The sequence below is a fragment of the Ahaetulla prasina genome, chromosome 1 (genome assembly GCF_028640845.1).
Source record: "Ahaetulla prasina isolate Xishuangbanna chromosome 1, ASM2864084v1, whole genome shotgun sequence".
NCBI lineage: Eukaryota > Metazoa > Chordata > Lepidosauria > Squamata > Colubridae > Ahaetulla > Ahaetulla prasina.
The window spans coordinates 273,187,170-273,213,315 of NC_080539.1; the positions used below are offsets into that span (position 1 = coordinate 273,187,170).

Here is a 26,146-nt window from a genome sequence, read left to right on the forward strand (position 1 = left end):
ATCAGGTCCTGGTGATTTGAACTTGTCTAGGGTAGACAGGTGTTTACTTACCATTTTCTTCCCTATTTTAACTTGTGTTTCTAATCTGTTTTTTGATAGGTTGGATTGTTTTTTCCTTTTGTGTAAAGACAGATGCAAAATATGAGTTAAGTAGATCTGCTTTCTCCCTGTTGCTTGTCATCTTCTTGCCACTTTCTCCCAGCAATGGGCCAATTGTTTCCTTGACTTTTTTCTTGTTTTTAACATGTTGGAAGAAGCTTTTTTTGTTATTTTTTACTTTTGTCGCTAGCCTTTGTTCATTGTGAGCCTTAGCTTTCCTCACTTCATCTTTACAGGCTCAGGCTATTTGCTGATATTCTGCCTTAGTTATTTGCCCCTCTTTCCACTTTTTATATTTGTCCTTTTTGTCTTTCAATTTGTCAGATAGTTCTTTATGCATCCATGCTGGTTTCTTTTGAGATCTATTATTTTTCTTCTTCATTGGTATTGTGCTAGACTGCGCTTTTATAATCTCACTTTTCAAAATTTCCCAAGCTTCTTGAGTTGTTTTCCCCCTGAGGATTCTCATCCATTGAATCCTTCTCAAGCTCTAAGTTTATTGAAATTAGCTCTCTTAAAGTCCAAGACTCTAGTTTGACTTTGTTCTACTACTTGTATTTGCTTAATGTCGAATTCCAATATTGCGTGGTCACTTGCCCCCAAGGTTCCTGTAGCTTCAACACCTTCTATCATTTCATCTCTGTTAGTGAGAATTAAGTCCAGTATGGCTGATCCCCTTGTTGCCTTCTCTATTTTTTGGGAAACAAAGTTGTCTGCTAGGTTTGTTAGGAACCTGTTGGATCTTCCACTTGGTGCAGAGTTTGTTTCCCAGTTGATGTCAGGGTAGTTAAAATCCCCCATTACTACTGTGATGTGCTTCCTACATACCTTAGTTAGCTGACTAGCAAAAAGTTCATCTACTTCCTCTGTTTGGTTGGGTGGCCTATAGTATAGACCTATGGCAATATCGTTTTTCACCCCTTTTATATTGACCCAAATACATTCAAGATGATTTTCATCATTGTTGTGCTCTATTTCTGTAGAGATGTAATTGTAGATGTAGATGTCTTTTAGATTGTTTTTTCTTTCTATTTCTATTCCTTCTTGCAATACTTGGTAATCGAATCCCATGGTTTTGCACTTCAACGAATCACACATTTTGCGAATCTCAGTTGTGCTTTGAAATATTCCTTAGTTAGCTAATTTCAAAGGGCTAAAAAAGTGGCCAAGTCCAATCTATAATAAAAACTGGATTAGCAATTAGTACTGCCAGACCTGATTTGAGCCAAGTCATGATTACCATTTTCAGTTGAAACATCTTAATTGTAATTAAGAAGTCACTGACACAATCAGATTTAGATTTACTTCAAAAGTATTATTCCTACTTCTAAATTACTATTCAGATTGCAAATTGGCCGTACTAAACTTGTGCACAAATTTACATTCTGCACATCAGATGATGCACAGAAGAGGCAGTATCAGGTGTCTTCTTCCTGGATCAAAACTTGCTGGGCTTAGAAATGCACCTAGAATGTGTTCTGGTGAAAGGTACTCAGGGTGGGGGCAGCAAGGAAAACAAAAATGAGTGTGTGGGCAGATAAATGAATGGAACATGCTGATCAGACGGTGGGAAAGCAAGAAAGCTGGTTAGACAGTGAGAAGCAATCACCGTTGTTATAAAGGTGATGGAATCAGTGATGGATGGTTGGCCCAGTCATATATGCTGCTTTAATTCAATAGTGGCATCAGGGAGATGAGGTAGTCTTGGTTGACACCTAGGCCAGATGGAAGGTGAGGTGGATCAGCCTTGCCCTATTTTCACTGAAGATTCCTGTGTTTTTCTCAGATGCAAGCCAGAACCAAATTGTTGGATCATAATCTTCACTAATAATCCTGCCCAAAACTCTAGCTAGCATACATGTTTTGTGCGTGGACTCAAACCCATTTTACAGTTTGTACACATCCCTATTCTAGTTTGTTCAATATCCACATGTAGAATTCTTATTCTCAAACCTACAGTTCAAAAAAACTGTCAGGTCTCTGAGATCTGACTGAATTACTTGTAGCACTGATACAACTGTTTATTTCATAGCCAATAATTACAAGAATATGAACCACAAAGATGGCAAAAACATGACAAAAACACACTATCTTTCATGTAAAAAAAATTATAACTAAATGCCTTATATTATCCAAGTAATATACAAGTTATTCTGCTTTTGTAAGGTTTCTACATATATTAGACCATATTCTGTAAAATGGAGCTGGTAGAGGTTTAGAAGAACAAGGGTTTACTACCAAACAAAAGTACAGTAGATTGTGTTAATCCATTATTTAGTTTGGATTTTGCATTTCAGGTAAATCCAAACTTTTTTTAGGGTTGTTGAATGAGTCATGGCTAAGTGTATAAACTAAGCCATAATAACCAACTACAGAACATTTTAGTAACTTAATAGTAATGGGGAAAAGCAGCATACACTATACCAATTCCTCTTCATTAATAACAAAATTTAAAGATGAGTTTTAACTGCCACCCAACTTTAGGTTATAGATTTAATTATTTTCTCCAGAGTATTTTGATGATAGCAACACTGAATCCAAGGTCAGTAAAGGCTAAAAATGCCATAAACTCTTCCACCTTGATACCTATGAGCCTGGAATTTACATACTGCAAGTGCAAGACTACTGTTGGACATAAATGTGTAACTGAAAATACGGCTTTAATAATAAAGCCATTTGGAATATTGTGGGTGTTTTGGACTCTGGAAAATGCTGTCCTGTTTCTTTTTTTGAGGGGGGATAGATCTAATCAAGCATTCAATAGTTGGCAAAGTGGCTTATGACAGGCAGTGTAGGGAAGTAATTATATTCAGAAAAATATACTGGGATTATACAGTATTTGTCCATAGAAAGTCAAATGGAGACAATAGCTAAGAACTTATTTAGATCAATCAAGGCTATTACTTAAGACAATGTTAAGTACGTATTAATCTATGTAGTCCTGCTCCATTTTGGCACTAACCTGTTGATTCCAGGGATGTAAAATATTGGAGCTATGAGGGAAGTTTCCTAAATTTTAGGAAGATATGTTTACTTTGTCCCATCCCCCCCCCAACTCCCTGTCCATTAGAATAGGAAAGGACTTTCAATACATACAAAAGAAAGCTTCCCTTTCTTTTGAAATTTTTCTCAGCAGAGTAACCAACACTGTTAATCTTTCAAATATTGAAACATATGTAAACGGAACACAATACTTTTCTTTTACGATAATATAAATGTAAACAAAATAATATGGTACTGAATTTTAACTATTTCGATCTGAAAATAGCAAGCTATTTAGGATCTCAAGCTAGTTCTTCAGATGCTGTGTTCATAAATTTTGGAAAGAATGCAATGTTAATATTGCTGTCTGAGGCTCACAATTCATAAAATCATGACTGCAGAATTGTAATGCCAAATTGTGCAGTCTTTTTTTCCAGATGTATTGAACTTGAACTCCCAGAATTTCTGGGAATATTTAAAAAATACATTTTTAGGACAACAGGAGACAACTAATCTTACCAATTTACCCTTTTCAACACTTAGCTGTTTCAGTTGTCTTACCCTGGTTTAGAAGATGTCATAAAGAACTCAAAAAATATCAAGCACTTCCACAAGTGTTAGTATCTCAAACAGTATCATGATTCTGACATATGAATCAATGACAAGTGATTTCATGATTCACCATTGGGAAATAATGAAACAGGGCTGCCCTGCTCTCTCCAGAAACTTTACCATACAAGATATACCTAATTTTAAATGGGATTGAGGGAAAGTCACGTAATTCCTGCTTCAGAATCTATTTTCAAAGAAAATATAAAGAGCAGCCATTTCAACAAACATTCAAGTATCACAATGTTTATTGATAGATACAAGTATATAAAATCAGGGCATGAACATGTCTTGATAAATTAAGTAGACTTAATTCCAATACTATCATAGGGACCAATTCAGTTTCTCACCATTTTATTTCATACCCACGAAGACCACTTCCAAGGGCATATATCCACCTCTTCAAACTGATCGTTTTTGTGCAAGTAAACCATGTTTCTTTTTAAAAGACTTGTGCACTTGCCCAGGCTCAAGGATATTAAAATCTAGCACATAAAGCCCATTACTAGAGGTAGAAATACAGGCAATATACTATTACGGCAACCACCATCAATTACAGTTAAGGATTCTCTGTAACAACCAAATGGATAATCAAATATTGCAACAACTCAAGTATTACACTGAGCAAAGTGCATTTCTACAGTATTCAGTGTTGCTATTCAGATTTCTAACGAACAGCCTATGGTAACTGGCATCAAAGAAGATCCTTACACAGACTGCTTCTGAACTTATGATGTAATTATTGCATGCTGCTAATACACTGTTATCTAAACATTAAAGATATTCTAAAATATTTTTTATGGTAGACTATGATTAAGACATACTACAAAAACCCTTATGCAGAAACAAGTCCTACTGACCCACTACTGCTTTAAATATTGTGAAAACATTACAGCGGAATGAGTTTTCGCAGTGGTTAGGTCAAATGCAGTTACATCATAGCAACAGTATGTTTGCACAATTTAAGGCTTTGGCTGGTTTAATCAGCATCTTCTTCAGATTCTTCTTCCTCTGCTGTTTCCAGCCAGGTCAACCACTGGTTTACCTGCAATTAAACCCAAATACTATTATTAGAATGAAAAAAAATGAAAAAATGAAATTTAAATGTATCTGGGGATTAACTGAATAAGAAACCTCTACATAATAATTTATTAATATTGAAAACATGAGACATATTTTCATGGCTCTAATTTTAAGCTTTATAGAAATCTGATTTTTTATAGTATATTCTATGTTTTCCCTAATGAATCTTCAAGTACAATGAGGTAACTGTTTTTCTTAAACCTATGGTTAAAAAAATAGTGAGATAATTCACCTGGAACAAAGCTTTGCCTTTCCCTGGAAACTCTTGAGTAATATCTTCTTTCCATGCCAGAAAAGCTTCTTCTTCAATGATTTCCATATCATAGAAATGCACAAAGAAGCGCAGCAACATGCCTGTAAGAAAGATTTTACTTTTTTTTTACTCAGATCTTTTAAAGCACCACGGTTTTAAGCCATTTCTTTAGCATCAGTGGCATTAAAATTTCTATTCAGTCATTTCACTTAATTCCATAAAAACTGGTTAAGCAAACCCGACACCATTTTATACAAATACCTCTCTAACTGTATGACTATACATCTGCTTGAAATTCCTCTCATCCTGATGTCGTATCAAATGCACATGAAACAGGGAGAGGCAAAATATTTTATTCTTACCTTTTGGAAAACTGTTGTTGTAGCAGTGCACTTGGAGAGCATACAGGGCACTCACTTGTAGATCAACATGGTCATGAAGGAATTTCTGCATAACTGGCTTAAAGGAAAGAAGCAGCTGTTTTTCTTGCTCCAACTGTTCTTTAGAAGGAGCAGATGAAGAATCTGGTTCATCATTAGGTGGATTTACTTCACTAGAAATATACTGCAAGAAACTAAAAGAATTGGAAGGAAACTGTTTAACATACACATCCGTGTAAAGCAACAGAAAAGCAAATTTTTTTCTTTGCTCAGCATATATAACTATTTATCAGATATCAGAATAAGGAAATAACCCCACCAATGGTATAATCAGTGTATATAATAGTATCTTTAGCTCATGTGTGACATGCAACAAACTGGTTTCAGTCGCGTTTCTCACCTGGTCATCAAAATATTAACAAATCCCTTATCTACATGTAGTTTTGGTGAAATGTTGTCTTTAATCCATTTATAGATTGCTTGAGGGGATGGGTCCAACTTAATTTGCTTCAGTAGCTCCTTTTCCAATTTCAGAAGTGGAAACAAGAAGCTAAGTCCTTTCCCTTCCAATATCTCCAGCATACGATCCTTATTCTGGTCAATCTCTGTAACATATAGATACAAAACTGTCCCAAATATTCTTTGAGCTTGTCAACTTAATGTACTACATATTCACACTTTAGTTCTCATTTTAAAAACTCCATAATATTTAACCGTATTTTCTAACTAGATATTTATTATAGTTACCAACCTACTTCCTAATTCCCTCCCTGTACCAGTGTACCTTACCTGGCAGCATCTTTTGCATGTTCACTTTGCTCTGTTGGAAAAGGTCGGTTAGCCATTCTCGATCCTGCAGCTTGGCTAACTGCTGAAGGCAAAGTAGGAAGAGGGGAAAATGGGTGCCACTTTCCAATGGTTGTGCTAGTTCAGAGATGCTCACGAGTTCTGAAATTATGGCACGAGCTGCAAACTGTGCTAGATAGGATTTTACCAGAGGGATGTCCACCTCTAGTTTAGGGCACTGGTCCAATACATTTAGGAATGCCTGAAAAAAAGTTTACTAACATTAATTACATTCTCTCATGTCCAGTTCAGACAACAAACAATGCAAAGACATCAAAGTGTACTTATGAATACATGCATTACCTGCATGAAGTTGTCACTAGTAGCTATCCCTTCCTGTTTAAGTAAATTGATTAATGCACTTGCTTTTTCTTTATCTTCATCTGATCGATCTAGTGACTGAAGTATTATTTTGCTCAGCATCTCAGAAATAAAATGTTTTGGTGCCCTCATTTCTCTCACACTGTTAACAGCATCATTGGCGTTTCCATTGTTCAAATATTCAGTCACAACAGTTTCCTAAAAAAGGAGGAAAAGGTTTTTTTTTGTTTTCTCTAATTCTTTGCAGTTATCACATATTGTAGTTTGAGAGCAGACTAAATGAACTTACTGTTAACTTGAGCAGCTCTTCCTTAGAAGGTGGTGGCTTTTTAGTTGTCTTTGCAGGCTTCTCCTGAATAAGTGGCGGATTTGTTTTGAGACCAAGTTGAGGTGGCTTAAAACAAAACAAAACACCAGAAGTTTAGAGATGTATTTATTAACAGTAAGACAAATTCACAATAATTGTATCCTGGAATAGCCTAGCAAAGGCTTTCACTTTCATGATCACCCTTAAGCATATATATTCTGAAAAGACACTATTACTTATCAAATCTCAGTTTACCTGGATTTACTCTCAAACAAGCAAATATTGTGGATTCCAGGATATTGCTAAGCATTTGTTCTTTTGAACTCGTAAATAGAAGAAAATGACTTACTGGAGACATGCGCTGCAATGCTCCAAAGTGCCTCTATAGGACACAATATTCTCAAATATGCAATCACAATAGAAATTAGGCTATAGTCTTAATTGTTCCCCCCTTATTTTAATACCTTAAAAATGCATATGCTTTTTTGAATGCAACCTGTATAATGAATATAATCAATAAATATTTGATTAAAACATTAAGAGAAACATTTACCTGTCCCAGAGGTGGTGTCTGAGTACGTTGTGGCTGTGCACTGGGAGGAATCATAGTTATCTGGGGCTGAAGCTTTGGCACTTGGTTTTTGTTTACTACAAAACACTGAGCAGGTCTCAGACTAATCTGTGAAAAGAAGCTGGATATTAGAAATATGGAGTATGGTTCTATTATGATTGCGGTGAAAACTACCCATAGCAGAGTTGCATGTTATTTACAAGCACTGCTAAGTTGTAGCAACAATATTTTTGAGAAAACAATTCGTTACAAGTTTATAATGGCTTTTTATATCTCCATCCAGCAACTGAAATTACTTCAACAGCTCTTGTTTATGAATAAGACATTGCCCTCATATCTCATAATCTTGCTCATAGGACACTGGAAACTCCAAGGAGGGGGGAAGAGAGGAAGAGGAGTGAAACTCCAAGAAAGGGGGGGGGAGCAAGAGGAATGAAGGTAAAAAGGTAGATAACAGGGAAGGAGGGAAGTGAACAGCAGGAAGGTAGAAGGGGAGTTCCAGTGCTGATCCTCGTAATAACGCGTCTTGTTATAATCATTGGGCATCTTTTAAAGACTGTGCCTATTCTTTTTCAAGGGCATACCTCATCTGCATTAAGCTGTCCCTTCTTAGAAAACCGTGGAGGCATATCCTTAGACTGTCCTTGTTGAGACAGAAGTCCCTGATTTTGATTATGGTATAGTTGGCTTTGCCCCTGTTTTCAAGACAATGAAAAGAAAAATAAAGACTATAACACTGTAAACTTTTCCTTATCATAAAAATATTTTTTCATATATTCTATGTGTACTGCATTTTACATCTTGTTAGAATTTCTTCTACTATGGTGAAATTATTATTACTATCTTACCTTTCCATCAGTTCTAATTTCCAATTTTCCCTCACAACAATCCTGTGAGGTAGGTTGGATTTAAAAAACTGCCCCCAAGTTGTTCCCTGATCTTCCTTAGTTAAGACTGAACCTAGGTCTTGCTAATTGTAAGCTGGCATTTTAAACATCTCGACTGTTACAGACGAGTTGTTTTATAAGCAAGCTGATTTAGGTTGATCTAATCAAAAGGCAAAGCATTAATTCTCAGTTTATGACTCAATCCCAACAATTACATCAGTGCTTCCCAAATCTGAATCAATTACCCCAAATTGGGGAAAAATGACTTTTCTTTCCTCATGAACCCATTATCCTTCATAACAGGGACATTTAAATTGACTTAAAGATTGCCACATGTACTAGAATATATTTAAAAATCTCCCAATTTATCCTATTAAGACAAAAATTGATGAAATCACTAATAGTAATTTGTTGAAATGACAAAGATAATTTAGTATTTTTTTTTTAATACAGGCAATCCTCAAGTTGACTATTCTTCCAGTGACCGTTCAAAGTTATGACAGTACTGAAGGAAGGGACTTTGGAGAGGTCCTTTTAAGTTAGATTAAAACTTTCTGATAAGCGATTTTTAGGTCATTAAGGAAAAAGTTTGGGAACTGCTGAATTATATTATAGAAGTGTTGATAAAGAAGATGCATCAAATATAGTATTTGGGAGCTACTTTGGATTTCACATAAATAATGGAAAAATATGTTCTCTTTATTCGAAATTTTAGAAACTGGAGAAAATGTTCTAAACGGAAATGAAGTAAGTGAAGTTGCCTGAGGAAAGAGGCAGAAAAAGACCCCAATCAATTCCACTCCTTTATTCCTGGGTGCTCCCAACACTGGGGGGACATTTTAAAAACACACCAGAAGAATATGGAGACAAAGAGAAGTACTTTTGTTACTTATAAGGGGAGTTTCATGTTTTGTTTTGTTTTGACTTTCCAGAAGATGGCAAGCATTATACAAGCAGCAGGTGCAGACGTAATGCCTTTTTGGAGAAGCAGCTAGGGGTACTAGAGACAAACTAATTCATCCATCAGCTGTTGTGAAAAAATGTATTGGACAACAAAAAATGGTTGAGGAAGAACAATAGTGGCAAGCCCCAAGAAGAAAAAAGCAAGCCAGGCAGAGGAGATGGGAGAGATGACAGAATGACACAAAAGAACCAAACTTGTAAAAATGAGCTTTGTTTTCTTGGAGTTTCGGAATAGAGTCCCTGCTGATGTTGTTTCTGGACTTTCTGGATAAACTGCAGCTGCCACAGGGGCCAAAAATGGCTACACAAATTCTGCAAAGAGGACAATTTCGGTATCTGCCTTGAGGCAATAGCAAAAGGAGATGCTTATTTGAGGCTTCCCATTGAGGGACCAAAGCATCAATCAGCAATGATCTAGCAGTCTTATCAAGAGAAAGGTGCTGCCTTACACAGGCTCACATTTGGGATGTATTAGAAAACGTCTCAGGACTCCTAAAGCTCACTGAAGAATAGTCCTTTTTAGTGATTCCGGTGGGAATAAATAGTAGACAGTGTTGAAAGTATTACAAGGGTATAAAGCACTGGGCTGTTAAGTAAGTTTAAAAAAAACACAAGCCTTCCCCATTGAAGGCTGTGAACCCCGAAATTAAGTTCACAAGGAAGCTAAAAGTAACATAAAAGTTTGTTTTTATTCAGTTTTGTCGGAGCAAGAAAGCCATAATGGACAATTAAGAGTGTCCGGGAACAGACTGATCAAGAGCCTCAAAAGAGCTTGGTTATCAAGAATGGTTGTAGTGCCAAATGAATAGTAGGGCAAGCGTGGGAAGACGACCCAGGTGACTACAGACCTATAAACTTGTTGCCGATATTGGGCAAACGCCAGAAAAGAAATGACTGTTAATCATTTAGAAAATAATACATTGCTTGGCAGGAGTAGCATGTCTTTATGAAAGAACAAAGCATGGCAAAGCAATCAGATCTCCTCTATTGTTTGCTTGACTAGAGAGATATAGTAAACATAATTCCCAAGCCATTTAATCAAGTTTCTTACAAAATGTAAGCTGTCTGCATTACTGTTATAAGGATATAGGCTTAGCTGAACATACAGGCTCTGTGTTGTTCAACACTGTCTAATAAAATGGGTTAAAAAACAAAAGATTAAGTTTTCAGCTACTAACAAGACAAATTAAGAGGACAATATTAGGATTCAAGAGGATCTGACAAGCTGGAACAATGGACAGAAACAAGATGAATTTTAAGAATGAGCTGTGTTTGTACCATATGTGTGAATTATCTGGTAAATTGCAAAGATTATGAGCTAATAGCATAATGCAGCTCCAAGAAAAACACAATTTTAATTTGCATTAATGATAGTACAGTTTAAAGATCAAGAGAATTATTTCATTCCACTCTGTATTAATTAGATCACCACTAAACTCCAGCATCTTTCCTTGGCAGCATCAACATCCTTCCAAAAATACAAACTTGAATAAAACAAAATGGGAATAACTGAGAAGGTTAAGAGCTGGAAGAAAAGGCTTATTTGGAATAGTTGGATGTGCTAAGTACCTTTAACCTGGAAAAGACTATGAAGAGACATTTCTTCAGGTTTTTGAAAGCTGGTCTATGTGAATAGAATATGATAGACCTTCTTAGTGATGGACAAGGAACAGTTGTTTTAAATTATTGCTATTGTTGTTGATGCAAGCCATTCAGAATTATGCAATGTATGATGGGTGGCCATGCACATTTCCTACATTTTAAAAAAGCATTTCTTGTCTCTCGAACTCACTTACTGGATTTTTCAAGAAGGATTTGCCTAGCTCTCCAAAGTGGGATTGAACAGGAGCCATGAGGTGTCCCCCATGGCCATTGAAAAGTTGATTTGACCGGTGTCGCCCCATGGTAGGTGAAAATCTGTCTTGAATAACTCCTGGACCAGTACCAATTCCACTACCTGAATTCATAAAACATACAAAAGAGAAGAGGATTATAACTCAGGATATCTTCATCAAAGTAATTAAAGAAAGTAAAAAACAAACATTTCTTCACTGAAGTAATAGTAATTACCAGGCATTTGTCCAAACATATCAGCAAGCCCTCCAAGTGGATCCCTGTCAAGTTTCATCCTGGGTGGCATAAACGGTCCCTCCAGAAAGAAGTCACTTCTCATTCCTTGAGACAAAGGAGGAGGAATAAAAACTCCCAGATCCTTAAAAAGAAAGTCAGTTGGAAATCAAATTAAAAGCAGCATTTCTTAACACACTTTAATGCCTATTAATGAGCTGCACAGCTAAATCCGTATCTTGTGAAATACTTACTTTCACAGCATCTTGACGGATTTGATTGATAGTCTTTGGTCCATTGTCAAGAAAAGCTTTGCGAGGAATCCAATTGTGTTCTCTCAACTCCACAGTATCCTTCAAGGATTAAACAGAACAATATTAGCTTCAAGGCATATGCTAGATTTGTCACAGTAAGCAATTTTATACTCTTACCTGCAGCAGGAAACGAATCCTTGCCGGCAATTCCTTACTCATCATCAAGGAGCGCATACGGGCAAAGTACTGATCCATTAAGGACTGTTGAGAAAAAAAAATAATTAAATTTGACAAGTTATCAAATAGAACAAACGTATTAATATGTACAAGTTATTTTTATTTGCTAATTAAACATGATGTTAACTACAATATTTTATCTATAACAGCCAGGAAGATGAATAGCATAAATACAGAAATATATATGTATGCAATTCTACTAATGCTTACCTTGGCTTTTGCATGGTCTAGTCTAGGTCCTACTGTCCTCATTATCTGACAGAGGCACTCCAAATCCTCCCCCATATCCTTGAGTTGGACTCTCTTCTTCTTTTCCAAAAGCTGGGTAATTTGAAATGAAAGAATATTTTTTTAAAAAAATACTGCCATTTTACAACTTATTTTTACGAGCTGTTTATCAATAAAATCGGCATTCAATAACATTAAACTATACATCCAAGTTCACTTAAGATGCTATGGCCAAACAAGCTACACAATTCCCTTTCAGCTTAGTGTTTTATGCAAATTCAACATTAGATTCCATCTATAAACTATTGGAAATCGTTAAGGATTCCTCAAAATGGACATCAACGCAATTGGTACTTTTGATTAGCAACGTTTTCGTAAGAAATCCAACCATATGAAAATACAAATGAGGTAAGGGTAAGCACCCTTTAGTTCTGGTTAGTGCTTTACATTGGTGATAACATGACCTAGAATTTTCTATAACTTATCCAGATTTCGCAAGCAGATCTAACAGGTTTTCCTTAAGGTGTTAGTCAATGTGTAAAAAAGGAAGAACAAATTTTATTTTAGGAAATTTATTGCCCACCATGTAGTCACTAGCAGATACCACTTAATTTTTTCCAAAGTACATTGCTATCTATCTAACCAATGAAGTTTATAGTAAAGATTAAAAAAAAAAACACTTACTGTTTTGATGCACTTATGAAGGATAGATTCATGAATAAGATCAAGTTTGCCAAGTTCTCCAATGAATTTGATGTTTCCCAGCATCTTGATCTTAGCAATAGCTCTCTGTTCCTCCTCCTCTGGGAGGAGGGGGCCATCTTGCTTATCATAGACTAAAAATAGAGATAGGTTTTAGACATTGTTCTACTTTTATGACAAAAAAACAAGCAAATCAAGGAATACAGTATTCTGAAAACTTACTATCAACATTTCTGGTTCGGTTTTCAAATTCATCTTGAAGTTTAGAAATTAAGAGGCGTCTGAATGTCTAGGATTTAGAATGCAAACATTTTAATGTCTTGTCTTTTTAAAATACCAATTCTCATAACAGCTTTAGTCCAAGAGAATTATACTCACTGTGCTTTGCTTCTGTCCTGGATGACTCTCTGCGGATGGGCCATCAAAGTTGGGTGCATCTTCTGCCAGTCGCAGACATAGTTGAGCATATAGCGAGCTATACTTTGGCTCTTCAAGGGCTTTGTCTACGATCTGAGAGCAGAGACTTCATAAATTATATGGAAGTTTGTTTAATATTTAAAACCTGCACTTTCAAATGATCCTAGCTAATCCTATCCACTTTTATTGATGTTTCAGAAACTCATAATGACAACTATGCACTACAAAAAACTATAGTGTAGTTAAGATTCCCTATCTTGCTCTTCCCCTAAACAATTAAGTAACAGGACAATTCATATTCAATAATTCAATAATCTACCAGGTATCAATGCCCACTAAACAAAATCTAATGTATTTTAACGAACACAATAGTGGAAGGTAAGCTGCATTTCCATGCTTGATTTCTACTCTTGGAACCTGGTGGATAGTTAGGTGAGCAATCATGACATCTGAAACACACCAGTTCAGTGTTTTCCCTTAGGCCACATCAGAGCCATATTTGCTATGAGACAATATTCTCTTGCACATAGAAATTTCTACCTTTACTACTAAGTTAGGAAAAAGCTCAACTTGATTATGTAATTTTATAAGCATACATAGCAAACAGTGCCATTACATAGATCATTCGAGAATAATTCATTCTCTAAGTTTCTGTTTTATAACGTAACTCCTATAACATCCATGTTTACAGTACACTGAACAACCTGCAAGCTATACATTTTAAGAACATTGAACAATTACACCTGCCGTATATAATAGAAATTTTAAACAGCATTTTTCTAATAAACCTATGTTATCTTACCAGCAGTATGATCCCCTTTAGGATGAGTTTAGACTCTACACCCACATTGAGGAGCTCAAGGCATAGCTTGTCAAACTTTTCAGGAGTAAGCTTATTTAGTATGCTAAAGGAAAGAAGACAAATCAAGGCTTTTCTTAGTCAAGATATGACTTGTTTAATGCAGTTTAATTTATAAAACCTTTTTGCTAGTATTAATCTTAAACTGCAAGCAGTTTTCAATTTTAATCTGTTAAAAAATTAAGTCTTACACTAAAAGGGTAATTATATAACTGGTTACTCAAAATCAATCTAGATTATCGAACAGATACTTTGAAAGCCCAGATTGTAATTGTTGGTTTGGCAATAAATAAAGCAACACACTAGGTACAAAAAACAGGAAAGCTAAGAAATAAGGATACTGAAATAAAAATGTTAAACTAAAGGAAAAAATGGATCCCAAGATGAGAAGTGGAGAAGTCAAGGGGGAGGGAGGAGATAAATAAAGTAAGGTATTAAGATAGGAAATGCCTAGTATGAGCAGCCTTCTAATAAAACCAAGACATTAAGAGCTGAATTATAGGTACTACAAAAAGGGGAAAAATGGGTGGAGAATAATGTAACAGAGATAGGGTGACTAAACAGTGTGAGATAAACAGATATTGCCGTAAAAATCAGGACTCTGAATAAACAACGGGTGTGAAATAAAGTGAAAAGCAAGAGAATGCAGGACTGAGTAAAAATGCAAAGCCTTGACCCTAGATTCAAAGCAGTCAGGAAACACACAAGCAAATGTTATTGAATACAGGCATTGGTGTCAAGAGTCCAGTGGATCTATCAGAACAGTAATGAATTCTGAGAACTATAATTCAACAACATTTAGTGAATCAGTAATTTCTTCCTCCTGGCCTAGACTGTGCTAACTCAACACAAAAACAATATACCAAATGAACAGAACACAGCAGAAGCTTAATAAATTTGATTTTTTTTTGCTTCCGCCTGGAATCATCAATTTAAGAACTGCCATCAAGCATTCTTAAGACCACATAAGCAACTCAATATGGGCTGAACTAGTTATAGTCTAATGAACTGGATCTACAACCCCCTTCAAATTATTTATTAATATTTTCATTTTATCTCCATGATGTTTTTAGGTAGATAGGGTGATTGGCCCAGTCATCACTATGTTTCCATGGCTAAGAGATGAATTGAACACGGGTCCTTCATATCCAATCCACCTTGTCTCTATACCATGCAAGCTCCTAAGATTCTATGCTCAAAGAGAACTCAAGAACACCTTTAGAAAACTGTGGCTTTGCAACTAGGAAGATCTCAATTGGAAATAAATGGCTGGGAAAACCAGCATGCACTTCGTATCTTAGTTGTGAATCACATCTTGGATTATAAAATTTCACTGAATTGTTACCTCAAAACTTACCCTCTTACTTTCCTGAAGATTGCATCATGTCGTTCTTTGTCATTTGCGGAGTCGTCATCTCGTCTAGTGCTTCGTGAAGGAATCCATTTCTGAGCGTTTTGCCCTGGGGTTTTCCCCAGGAACTCGCTTTAGAAATAGAACATTAATTCATTAAAACCTATAGTGTATTCCCATATAATCTGGAAACAATAGGCTCAAATTTTAAACTTGTTTTCAAATCAGGACACTCAAGAAAGCCTGAAATTTTAGTATTATGACCTGATTTTTTTGATAGTCATTATTTAATCACTTTTAAACTCATTTTTGGAGCTTTGAACTCATTTGAAAAATTCTCTTAAAATTCTCAGGAGACGTGAAAGAGCCATACCATGTCAAGTATAACGAAATAAAAAATAATTAAGAAGGAATTGAAGCAACTAAAACATTGAAAGTTTGGAACATTCCATTTATGGAATGACCATTTCATGTGTTATGGTGTTCTGGCATCTTGTTCTAAATTTGAAACAAAATGGAATAGTTAAATTGTTCTTGAGAATTCAAATTGTCCACAATTTGCATTTCTAATCCTCTAAATTATGGGAAATTTGGGTCCAGAAATTCCATTTCTGCTTTCACTGGTTGGATTAAGTCAAAGAGGCTGGGAAAGATAGTTAATTACATGTTTAAAGATCTATGGATTTCTACTTTGTAGAAAACAGAGGTAGACTTGCAGAATTGACATTTATTGACTAATCCACATTAAGAACTGAATTTCAGATACCATTGCCAATATAAGCAATCTTCCATCCCATTCCCTAAGCAGTGTTCCATTTGTTTTTTTATGCCTAAAGATAAACGCCAGGATAAATTTGACTCAAAAGAAGGCAGAGCATACTGAAAGCAGGCATCATCCCTACCTCCAGTCCTTCTACTAATGCTATTTATATGCTAGACAAGGAAGGTAACTGTCAGTCCTCCAAAGGTAAAGAGATTCTCATTATTGTGAGGGCTCAGAAGGAAGACTCTAGGCATAGCCAAATAGTGTACTGAAATATTTAGCACACACATTATTTCTAGCAGTACCAGCTAAGAGCTTAATTCTAGCATTAGGCTTTCCTGGGGGGGGGGGGAGGATAGGCCTTTAAAGCATAAGGAAGATGCTTGCTGACTCTTACTTCAAGTATAAATGCAACATTCAATACTGCTTTAATGGCAGATATTTGAATGGCCAAGATCTGTTCAGACTTGACAACATGTGTCACATGTCCTCTAGACAAAATTTCTTGTGAAGCTCTTTAGGATAAAGTGACATCCTACAATCTATCTCAAATGCTGATTTGCTAAAACAACTGGTCTTTCTCAAGGCTAACCTTCTTCTAATTTTTTTCTTCTGCCTGAATTCTCTTTCCTCACTCTATAGTCAACCAGCAGTTGTCCCAACATTTAGTGTCATCTGATTGACTGGATAGGATGCTCTCTCAGACAATGTATGTCTGCATCAGAAATTACATTAGACAATGACTGCTGCATTCTTGTAGTTTAAGATGGTAAATAAGATTCAGAATGGATTACCAGCCACTTATGCTTGCAGTCCTAAAACAGAAATAAGGAAACTGTTTTGAATTCCAAATGTTTCCTATTGTGGAGTACTCAAAATGCGTTGGGATTTCATTCTACTGGGATATTTTGCATGCTTTCATGCATGCCCCACTAGAGGAAAACAAGTACCAGACAAAAATCTTAAAATACTAAGACACAAAGTAGTTAACAGAACATAACACTGATTAGTTGCATACAGACTTTCAATTTACATTTACTTACAATGGAATTTAACTTTACAAATTAAACAATGCATCACAAATCCATATAATAGCCAATATAGCACTGCAATTATCATGCAATATACCTGTTGCCGGCAGTCTTGGGATAGTGCTGAAGCGCACCCCTACCTCCTCCTCCGCCTGAAGAAGCACTATAAATAAAGAATATCTGCTAAATATTTTTTATTTTGTATGCAGGAAACCAAAATTTTGTAGTTTAATGGATAATTTGTTTTTTCCCTTCTGCACAGGTTAGTATTTTCTGGTAACCTGATCTGAATCAACTAATATCTTTTATATGAAGCTAAAACCAGATGAAGTATTATCCTATTCTCTATAAACACAACAAATACACAGAAGATATTTATTTGTTGCCTTTTAACACATGATCTGTAAAACTTAGAAACTGTATTAGTGGAATACACATGGTAAGCCATGACAAAAAACAAACAAACAAAAAAACTTAAAAGAATAAGAATTTTTTCTTAAGACAAAAATGCTTTGTGTTCCCATCTGTTTCATTGTCAAAAAGCTTTACTTACCTGAAACGAGAAGCACCCCCTTCTGCAATCGCACTCTCCACTTTGGCGGCTTGGCAATGAAGAATCTTCCAAAGAATAATAAATTGACAGGATAGGGAAAAACAAAACCTAGAAGGCAAGAGTTAACAATTTAAGTTTTTGATTAAGGTTTCAATAGCACTCCCCCTAGATTTAAGCAAAAATACTTCCCCAAAGATTTTGGTATTCAGAGTCTAAATAATGATCATTTCCTAGAATCTTATATAGTATGCCATTCCGGAATTTCCGAGAATTTTAGACTTGGCATCAGAGCCCAAGTTTTTTCCTCATCTGCATCTCAAGTTTCCTCCTGCTGATTCCCCCCCCCCACACACACATATCCATCACTTTCACATTATATACATTTTAAATATTTCACAACTAATGCAATAAGCAAAATCTAAGCACTTTTACTATCCATATTAATAAACATCCACCCTGTAATATTTTACTACCCATCATGACAAGTGCTTATAAACCTGATAAACATAGGTAACTTGACAAATTCAACCCAATACCGGTAACTTTCAATGCCCTAATATATATATATTATGCCCTGTTATATATACCCTGTTATATCTATATAACAGTCAGGATTCCTGACATCTAGGAAAGCGGAAGCAACACACAAACACTTTTTTCCAGGACGGATCCCTATTTATGTCCCAACTTAAATTGCATCTCTCTCCTTTTTTTACTTCAAGACGACTTCGAAGTAAATCAAAACACAAAGGCGTCCAATCCCACCGAGGCCCGCCACATCTGTAACCTCCACGGTTCTTATTATTCCCGCCACCGACCTAGCCTTAAAAATACGCCTGTGAGGCAGGAGGGAGATGGCGTGGCGAAGTCCAACTAAAAACCCAGAAAACCCCTCCTTTAATCACTCCAATCCTCGGAACAAGCTGTAGCCAGCTTCAAGCATCCTGCCCAGGTCATCCTCGATCCCCTTCCTACCCGCGCTGGGCACCGCCCGACTCCAGACTCAGACGCAACCCCGGCAATAGGCCCGGCCTTTGTTCTCGGTTCACAGCCCGATCCGCAGTTGCCGGCTATTCAGCCCCAGCAACGGAGATGAGGTATAGTTTCAACTTTTCCGGAGCGAGGGGACAGCGGGGGAGAACCGAAATTGATATAACCATTCCAGTGAGAGACTAAATGCAGTTCTTTCTACCTTTCCTATGGAATAATGGGAGCCACGGGCGAAAAATAGTATATGCTCTATTCGTCGAGCCGCGTGGATGGCGACAAGGCAGCGGACTATCCCGACACCGGACTTGATCGTGCCACAGTCACGACCTTCACTCAAAACCGACCGCCTCTTTCTCCCCTCAGACACCGGCTGGGCTAAGACCGGTGCCGGCCGCCATTTTGTTATCGGCAAACGTGCAAAGACCGAGATTGCAAACGAACAAGATGGCGGCGGTTTTAGGTAGCCGCCATTTTGCATACCAGCAGCCGATTCTTCCTTAGCCACCTTCGGTCGCCCCCCGCCTCAAATACTCCCAAGTCCAAGCAGTACCAGCCCTGTCGACTCCCCCACCCCGATCATCATCTATGCCGACGACGGTCATTTCCTCACCTTCCCTACAGCCTCGTCAGCTTCCCCAGGACCGGCGGCGAGGGCTGGGAAGAGGCAAGAGAAGGGAGGGGGAGAGGGAGCCGGGGATCGGGGCTGGGAGAGGGAAGGGGGAGAGAACGAACGGCAGGACGGATCTCTGAATCACCACAGCAGCTACTAGGCACTTCTTTCCGTCACCTCCATAGAGATCGGACCAACTCTCCGCCGCTTCTAATGCGAACTGAGACAGCCCCACTAACTTTATTACACAGCGTGCAGCTAAACCCTCCTCAACAAGCCGGCTTCCAATCGCCGGTTGAGACTTTGTCGGAGTAGCCAATCACAACGAATAAGGGAGGTGGGTCCAGGGCAAAGGAGGGGGAGGAAGAGAGGTTGGTTGACGGGAAGCAGCGCCGCAGTGCAGCATCGGATTCACAAAGACTAGCACCTCCTTTCTCCTGCGTAGAAAACCAACTCGAGGGGTAGATTGCGCAAATGGCGTACTGGGTTAATTGGGACAGGCTGTACGCCGCTTTTTTTCCCAGCGCCGTATTGCCTCCAGTGACAGAAGCTGGAAAGCAGCTCCCATTGAATTTCAGATGCGGCTGTTCTTTGGGTCGGTTTCAATAGTGTGCGCCTTTTGCAATGGCACACTGATGCCCCCCACCCTAGTTCCCGGCGAAACCATTTGGTGGGCTTTTTCTTCGTAAAAATGATATGCTTAGCAGCAGCAGAGGTCATGTACACGAAGCTCTAGTTTAGAAGAGGTACCCGAAAAATCAGGACGCCGGTTTCAAGAAGTGATGTACAGGGCTGGGCATTGTTAAGGAAGTGCCGTGATTGTGCTCTTTCCGATATGAAAACGGTTACTGAACACGTTTCCTCCCCTCCCCTCCGTTTCTCGTCTGCTCCAAATCCATTTTTATCAGGCTGAAGAACAATGTTCTAGAAAAACGGCTCAAGGCTTTACCTCTTGGCTCTGACCGCAAGTGAACTGAATAATGCATGATCTTTTAGAATAATTTCAGCAAGACTCAGCACATCTATCTGGGCTCACAATCAAAAGTGCTGAAAATCCTACAGGGCATAATGTTGCTTGCTCCATATCCATCTTTTACATGATGTAAGCATTTGCCCCGAAAACACATCTCACACTGGGGTTTTGAACACATTTTGAAGGCTTAAACCAAAGTATCTGGTTTTCCATATCAAATAAGTAAATGCTTCATGATTTCCTGATTGAAAAAAAATCATTTTACTTAAACACTTCTTTTTAACTTCCAAGAATGGTGGTATGATAATCCAGCTCATACCACTAACAGCAATTTCACAATCATTCATTCCAGACCATACTTGTGCAATAGTTAATGACTTCCCACCTCACATGACTCCAGAAGACACAAATTTAACACATAAATCTTAATTATAAAATGTGCTTGTCACAATCCAATATAAATTTTGAAAAACAATACATAGGTTTTGTTGTATTACTATGACCAGGTGAGATATGAAGATAACCTTTCATGGTTAATGTCTTTTGGCTAATAATCATATCTTACTATGTAGGATCTGAAGAAGAAAAAAAGGAAGTAGCAAAGGAGCTCTAACTGGAAAGACTGCAGTTAGCTAGCCATAAAAACGTGGAAGGAATCTCACTGCGCATACTGTGGTTTGCTTCTAGAGAATCTAAGCCTTCCCCATTGGATGTTTCCCAATTTCCCTGCACTCAGTTGATACCGCAAAACTATCATTTCTTTACAATATTTCTTTACGATAAAATATAGGCTACATCTAAATTATCCTATCACTTGAGGAATGGACATACTGAATACAATATTTCAATTTCTCTTATCTACCTTCATATTTTTTTAGAGAAAAGATAACCCTCCCAGAAGTCTTATGCATTTTTTGCAATAATACTGTACACATATACAGAGAGGGTACAGTTTATTATGTTATGATCTGAACTATCCTCTAATTATTTAGTCTGAATTTCAGGGTATGTACTAAACCGAGATACCATTTTGTTAAATTTTGGGTCACTAGAAATAGTTTTACATATGACTCAGCACTGAGAGAACACCTACACACTTTCTTTATACGATCTAACTTTATTTGCTTGCTTTACCAGATTCAACCTCATTTCATATAAATATACAGTGCATTAAAAACTATGCATGTGAAACACTTATCTTAAAATAATTAAAAACTAGAACCTAGCCACATCATTTTGATTCCAGACAAGGCTTTAGATGTGACACAAATACTGACTTGTGGCCTTGACTCTATGGCTCAATTAAAAAATGGAGGCTCTGAAGTGCTGGCTCTGAATAAATTGATAAAGCTATACTGAGACAATCAGAACTGTCAGATGTTCATTAGCAGGATTCTGCAGAGTGGACATACTGATTCCCAAAGATCAAAGGAACTATCCAAAAGGTCAGTGTTGTTGTTATTACTATTCATAGTACTATTAGTTAAAGTAAAATTTATTAAATTATTTTCGTAATAAATTTTGGGAATCAATGGACAATCTAAAACTTCAAGAAGAGGTTGACACAGTAAAGAGTTTGGGGACCCCTATTCTATTGTATGTCTTAGAGTGGCCTTATAGTTGTGAAATGTAAATTGAGTTTTATTATGGCATACTTACCAAAATGCTGATACCTGGATTAAGTAGTTTATGAGACACTGACGGAACTGCTTTTCACTTCTCCGTTATCAAAGGGAACAGTTCCTCTTCCCTATTGAGTGAAAAACAAAAAGGCAAAGTTTAAAATAAGTATCTTTAAGTGAAACGGTGGTTCAGGTAATGATAATAAATGCTTAGCACTGTTTGTTTTACATAATCTTTGTCAAAAAATGTGTGTTCGCTTCAACATATTTGCAAATTTAGGAAAAGTTCCATGTTAATTTTACATAAGTATTATCTTGAAACTAATTCTGTACAATTTTAAAACTAAGGGACACATTTTAAAATTCAAAATGGCGGTCACCATGTTATAAAAAGAACATCACAGCTCCAAAAGAGCAAACAATAATGGTTTATCATTGCATACGCTATATACAAATGTAAAATTGCACTGTAATTCTTACAAAACCTAAATATACCATAGTTCTGTGAGACATTAAAAATATTCCAAACATTGTCAGAAAAAAGAAAAGGAACAGAAGAGGGCTGGCATACCCTCTCAGTTAGTAAATGGTATAAATATCAGGGGGCAAAGGGTTTTCTTTGAAACTTGTCTTTGAAACACACTGAATCCCAACATGACTTCATACTACAATTAATGCTATAATCCCACATTCTTATTTGGGAGTAAGTACCAGTGCACTCAGAGGTGCTTCCTATTTAATAAATAACAAGCTCAGGCTTTCACTGAGCACTACATATGGAGAGAAGTGGGTTTCAGCAGGTTCTGACCAGTTCTGGAGAACTGGTAGTGGAAATTTTGAGTAGTTCGGACAACTGGTAAATACCACCTCTGACTGGCCTCACCCTCATCTATTCTCTGCCTCTCAAGTCCCAGCTGATCGGGAGGAAATTGAGATTTTACAGTATCCTTCCCCTGGAGTGGGGTGGGAATGGAGATGTTACAGTATCCTTCCCCTGCCACGCCCACCAAGCCATGCCCACCAAGCTATGTCAGGCCCACGAGCCACACCCACAGAACCAGTAGTAAAATTTTTTGAAACCCACCACTACATAGGGGGGTTAAGATAATAAAGATATGATTTTAAAAACCTATTTATGAAAATGATAGTATTCAATGGTACCATGCAAGATAAAACCTCATGAGCCAAATCTGTTCATCTGTCCCATAAACCAACCACTATTGATCTTTGAGCTAGAAACAGCTATATTAGGTAAAGATGAGCTGAAAGAAAACAGAGCAGCCCAAGCAATATATAGCAGAAATGAGTCATTCTTTTAGTGTGGCAGCCCTAATATTATTAGTATTGCTAAGAGTTTATTTATTTATTTTATTTTATTTATTTATTTTGTCACAACAGTATATATAAGCATAAGCATGAAAATAACTATATAATATATAAGCATAAATATATATATATGCTAATGGAACTCTGAATAAAAGGAACATTGCACTGAAGCAGACCTGTATCTTGGTGTGTTTGGCAGGCCTACAGCTATATATTATTTTATGAATAACTACTGAAATGGTCTTCAAAAGATTAAGTACAGGTAGTCCTTATTTAGCGACTATTCACAATTATGACAGTGATGAAAGAGTAACTTAGTAACCTATCCTTACATTTATGATGTCAGCAGGTCTGTAAAGCAAAGGAAAGCTGAAGTAAAAAGATAAGCAGAGTTGCGATATCACTTATCAACTACTGCACTTAAGAACCAACTTGTTGGTTCTAATAATGGTCATTAAGCAAGGTCTACCTGGGTGTGATCTCCTTCTCTCTTCTTCTTTTTTTTCTCTCTTTCCTTTTCTGGTGGCTCAGCTAAACTTTTAGTTGATCACACAGCCAGATCCAAGACAATACTTGATGGAGTGTTATTAGCCCAAGATATTGTGGTAACCCAATGTGTTGTATTACCATTTCTCACCTAAGGACTCATCTAAATAATTCTGAATATGATAAAAGTGAATCAGAAAAGGGGAAGACAATCTACAAAGAGGTTAGTTTGAGACTATGGATAGAAGGCTAGGAAGGGAGCTCTTTTTTAAACTTGATAAACTGTGATAGATAAACCATCTATTTCTCTCTCCCTCCTCCCCCCCTCTCTCTCATTCACTCTCTCCCTCCCTCCCTCTCTCTCTCTTTCTTTCTAAAGGTCCAGTGAAAGACAGTTCAGATACTAGCCATGGAATTCAATATTAGAAAACAGTCTCTTTAGTGACTCCTCCAAAGGAAACTGAACTCAGATAAATTCTAGGTTCATCTGTGGAACTTTGCATAGTTTCGAGAAGAGAACAAGAGGCTTGATCTTTAGTTGGTGTTCCTTTTATTGCAAGGATCCCCAACCCCCAGGCTGCAGACCAGTGGTGGGTTTCAATTTTTTTTTACTACTGGTTCTGTGGGTGTGGCTTGGTGGGTGTGGCATGGCTTGGTGGGCGTGGCTTGGTGGGCGTGGCATGGCTTGGTGGGCGTGGCTTGGTGGGCATGGCAGGGGAAGGATAGTGTAAAATCTCCATTCCCACCCCACTCCGGGGGAAGGGTACTGTAATATTACCATTCCCTCCCCAATCCAGGGGAAGGTTACTACAAAACCCCCGTTTATCGGTGGTTCTCCTCCTACCTCTCTGATCGGACGCAGACGGTGTTGACAGGGGGGCAGAGATCGACTCCAAGGTGCCTCATGTGTGGGGTGCCGCAGGGGTCGATTCTCTCACCCCTCCTGTTCAACATCTATATGAAGCCGCTGGGTGAGATCATCAGTGGCTTTGGGGTGAGATACCAACTGTACGCTGATGACACCCAGCTGTACTTTTCCACCCCGGGCCACCCCAGTGAAGCTGTTGAAGTGCTGTCCCGGTGTCTGGAAGCCGTACGGGTCTGGATGGGGAGGAACAGGCTCAAACTTAATCCCTCCAAGACGGAGTGGCTGTGGATGCCGGCACCTCGATACAGTCAGCTGCAGATGCGGCTGTCTGTCGGGGGTGAATCATTGGCCCCGATGGAGAAGGTACGCAACTTGGGCGTGCTCCTGGATGGCCGGTTGTCCTTTGAAGACCATTTGGCGACCGTCTCCAGGAGAGCATTTTATCAGGTTCGCCTGATCCGCCAGTTGCGTCCCTTCCTGGACCGGGATGCCTTATGCACAGTCACTCATGCTCTCGTTACCTCTCGCCTGGACTACTGCAATGCTCTCTACATGGGGCTCCCCTTGAAGAGCACCCGGAGACTTCAGCTAGTTCAGAACGCGGCTGCGCGGGTTATTGAGGGAGCATCTCGGAGCTCCCACATAACACCTATCCTGCGCAGACTGCACTGGCTACCTGTTGTTTTCCGGGTGCGCTTCAAGGTATTGGTTACCACCTTTAAAGCGCTCCATGGCTTAGGACCGGGCTATCTACGGGACCGCCTACTGCCGGCTTCTATCTCCCATCGTCCGGTACGCTCCCACAGAGAGGGACTCCTCAGGGTGCCGTCAGCCAAACAGTGTCGACTGGAGGCCCCCAGGGGGAGGGCCTTCTCTGTGGGAGCTCCGACCCTGTGGAACGAACTTCCCCTCGGACTTCGACAATTACCTGACCTTAGGACCTTTCGCCGCGAACTTAAAACTTATTTATTTCGTATGGCTGGACTAGCCTGATTTTTATTTTTATTGGATGGGTTTTTAAAATTTTGTTATTTTACGGGGGAGTACGTTTTTTAACATTTTGGGCATTTAAATTAGTTTTTTAAGGGATGTTTTTAATTATTGTGTGTATTTATATTTTATCTGCCTGTTCACCGCCCTGAGTCCTTCGGGAGAAGGGCGGTATACAAATTAAAATATTATTATTATTATTATTATTATTATTATTATTATTATTATTATTATTATTATTATTATTATTATTATTATTATTATTATTATTTCCTCCCGATCAGCTGAGACTTGGGAGGTACAGAATAGATGGGGGAGGGGCCAGTCAGAATTTTTACTACTGGTTCTCTGAACTACTCAAAATTTCTGCTACCGGTTCTCCAAAACTGGTCAGAACCTGCTGAAACCCACCTCTGTCGCAGACTGACACTGATCTGTGGCTTGCCAGAAACCGGCCTGTGCAAACAAGCGAAGCCCCATTTGTACACATGTGGGATGCAAGCAATGCGTGAAACCAT

The 26,146-nt window shown here is 38.0% G+C and overlaps 1 protein-coding gene and 1 non-coding gene across 2 annotated transcripts; both read right to left on the reverse strand.

The window, feature by feature from the left end:
* Nucleotides 1-2,095: 2,095 nt before the first annotated feature.
* Nucleotides 2,096-26,146, reverse strand: EIF4G2 (eukaryotic translation initiation factor 4 gamma 2). The gene is made up of 22 exons (XM_058161671.1): nt 26,040-26,146; nt 17,764-17,871; nt 17,308-17,373; nt 15,423-15,548; nt 14,009-14,111; nt 13,168-13,299; nt 13,012-13,078; nt 12,772-12,923; nt 12,070-12,180; nt 11,800-11,883; nt 11,623-11,721; nt 11,372-11,513; nt 11,098-11,258; nt 8,036-8,146; nt 7,434-7,559; nt 6,863-6,967; nt 6,556-6,771; nt 6,196-6,454; nt 5,807-6,011; nt 5,389-5,600; nt 5,006-5,127; nt 2,096-4,735 (listed from the first exon to the last, which is right to left on the reverse strand). The coding sequence occupies exons 1-22, from the start codon at nt 26,144-26,146 to the stop codon at nt 4,670-4,672; spliced, it is 2,880 nt and encodes a 959-aa protein (XP_058017654.1). The 3' UTR covers nt 2,096-4,669.
* On the reverse strand, nt 7,777-7,997 carry LOC131189410 (small nucleolar RNA SNORD97). The gene has a single exon (XR_009153024.1). It is a non-coding gene; the product is annotated as a small nucleolar RNA SNORD97 (small nucleolar RNA).

Bases quoted from the DNA above. Each gene is read 5' to 3' on its own strand.
- EIF4G2 (XM_058161671.1), bottom strand. From the start codon at position 26,146: ATGGTTTCACGCATTGCTTGCATCCCACATGTGTACAAATGGGGCTTC. The intron at 15,549-17,307 runs GTATATTGCATG...CTATTTCTAAAG, and splicing joins CCCAAGACTGCCGGCAACAG to CGAGTTCCTGGGGAAAACCC. The intron at 6,012-6,195 runs GTAAGGTACACT...TATATGTTACAG, and splicing joins CATGCAAAAGATGCTGCCAG to AGATTGACCAGAATAAGGAT.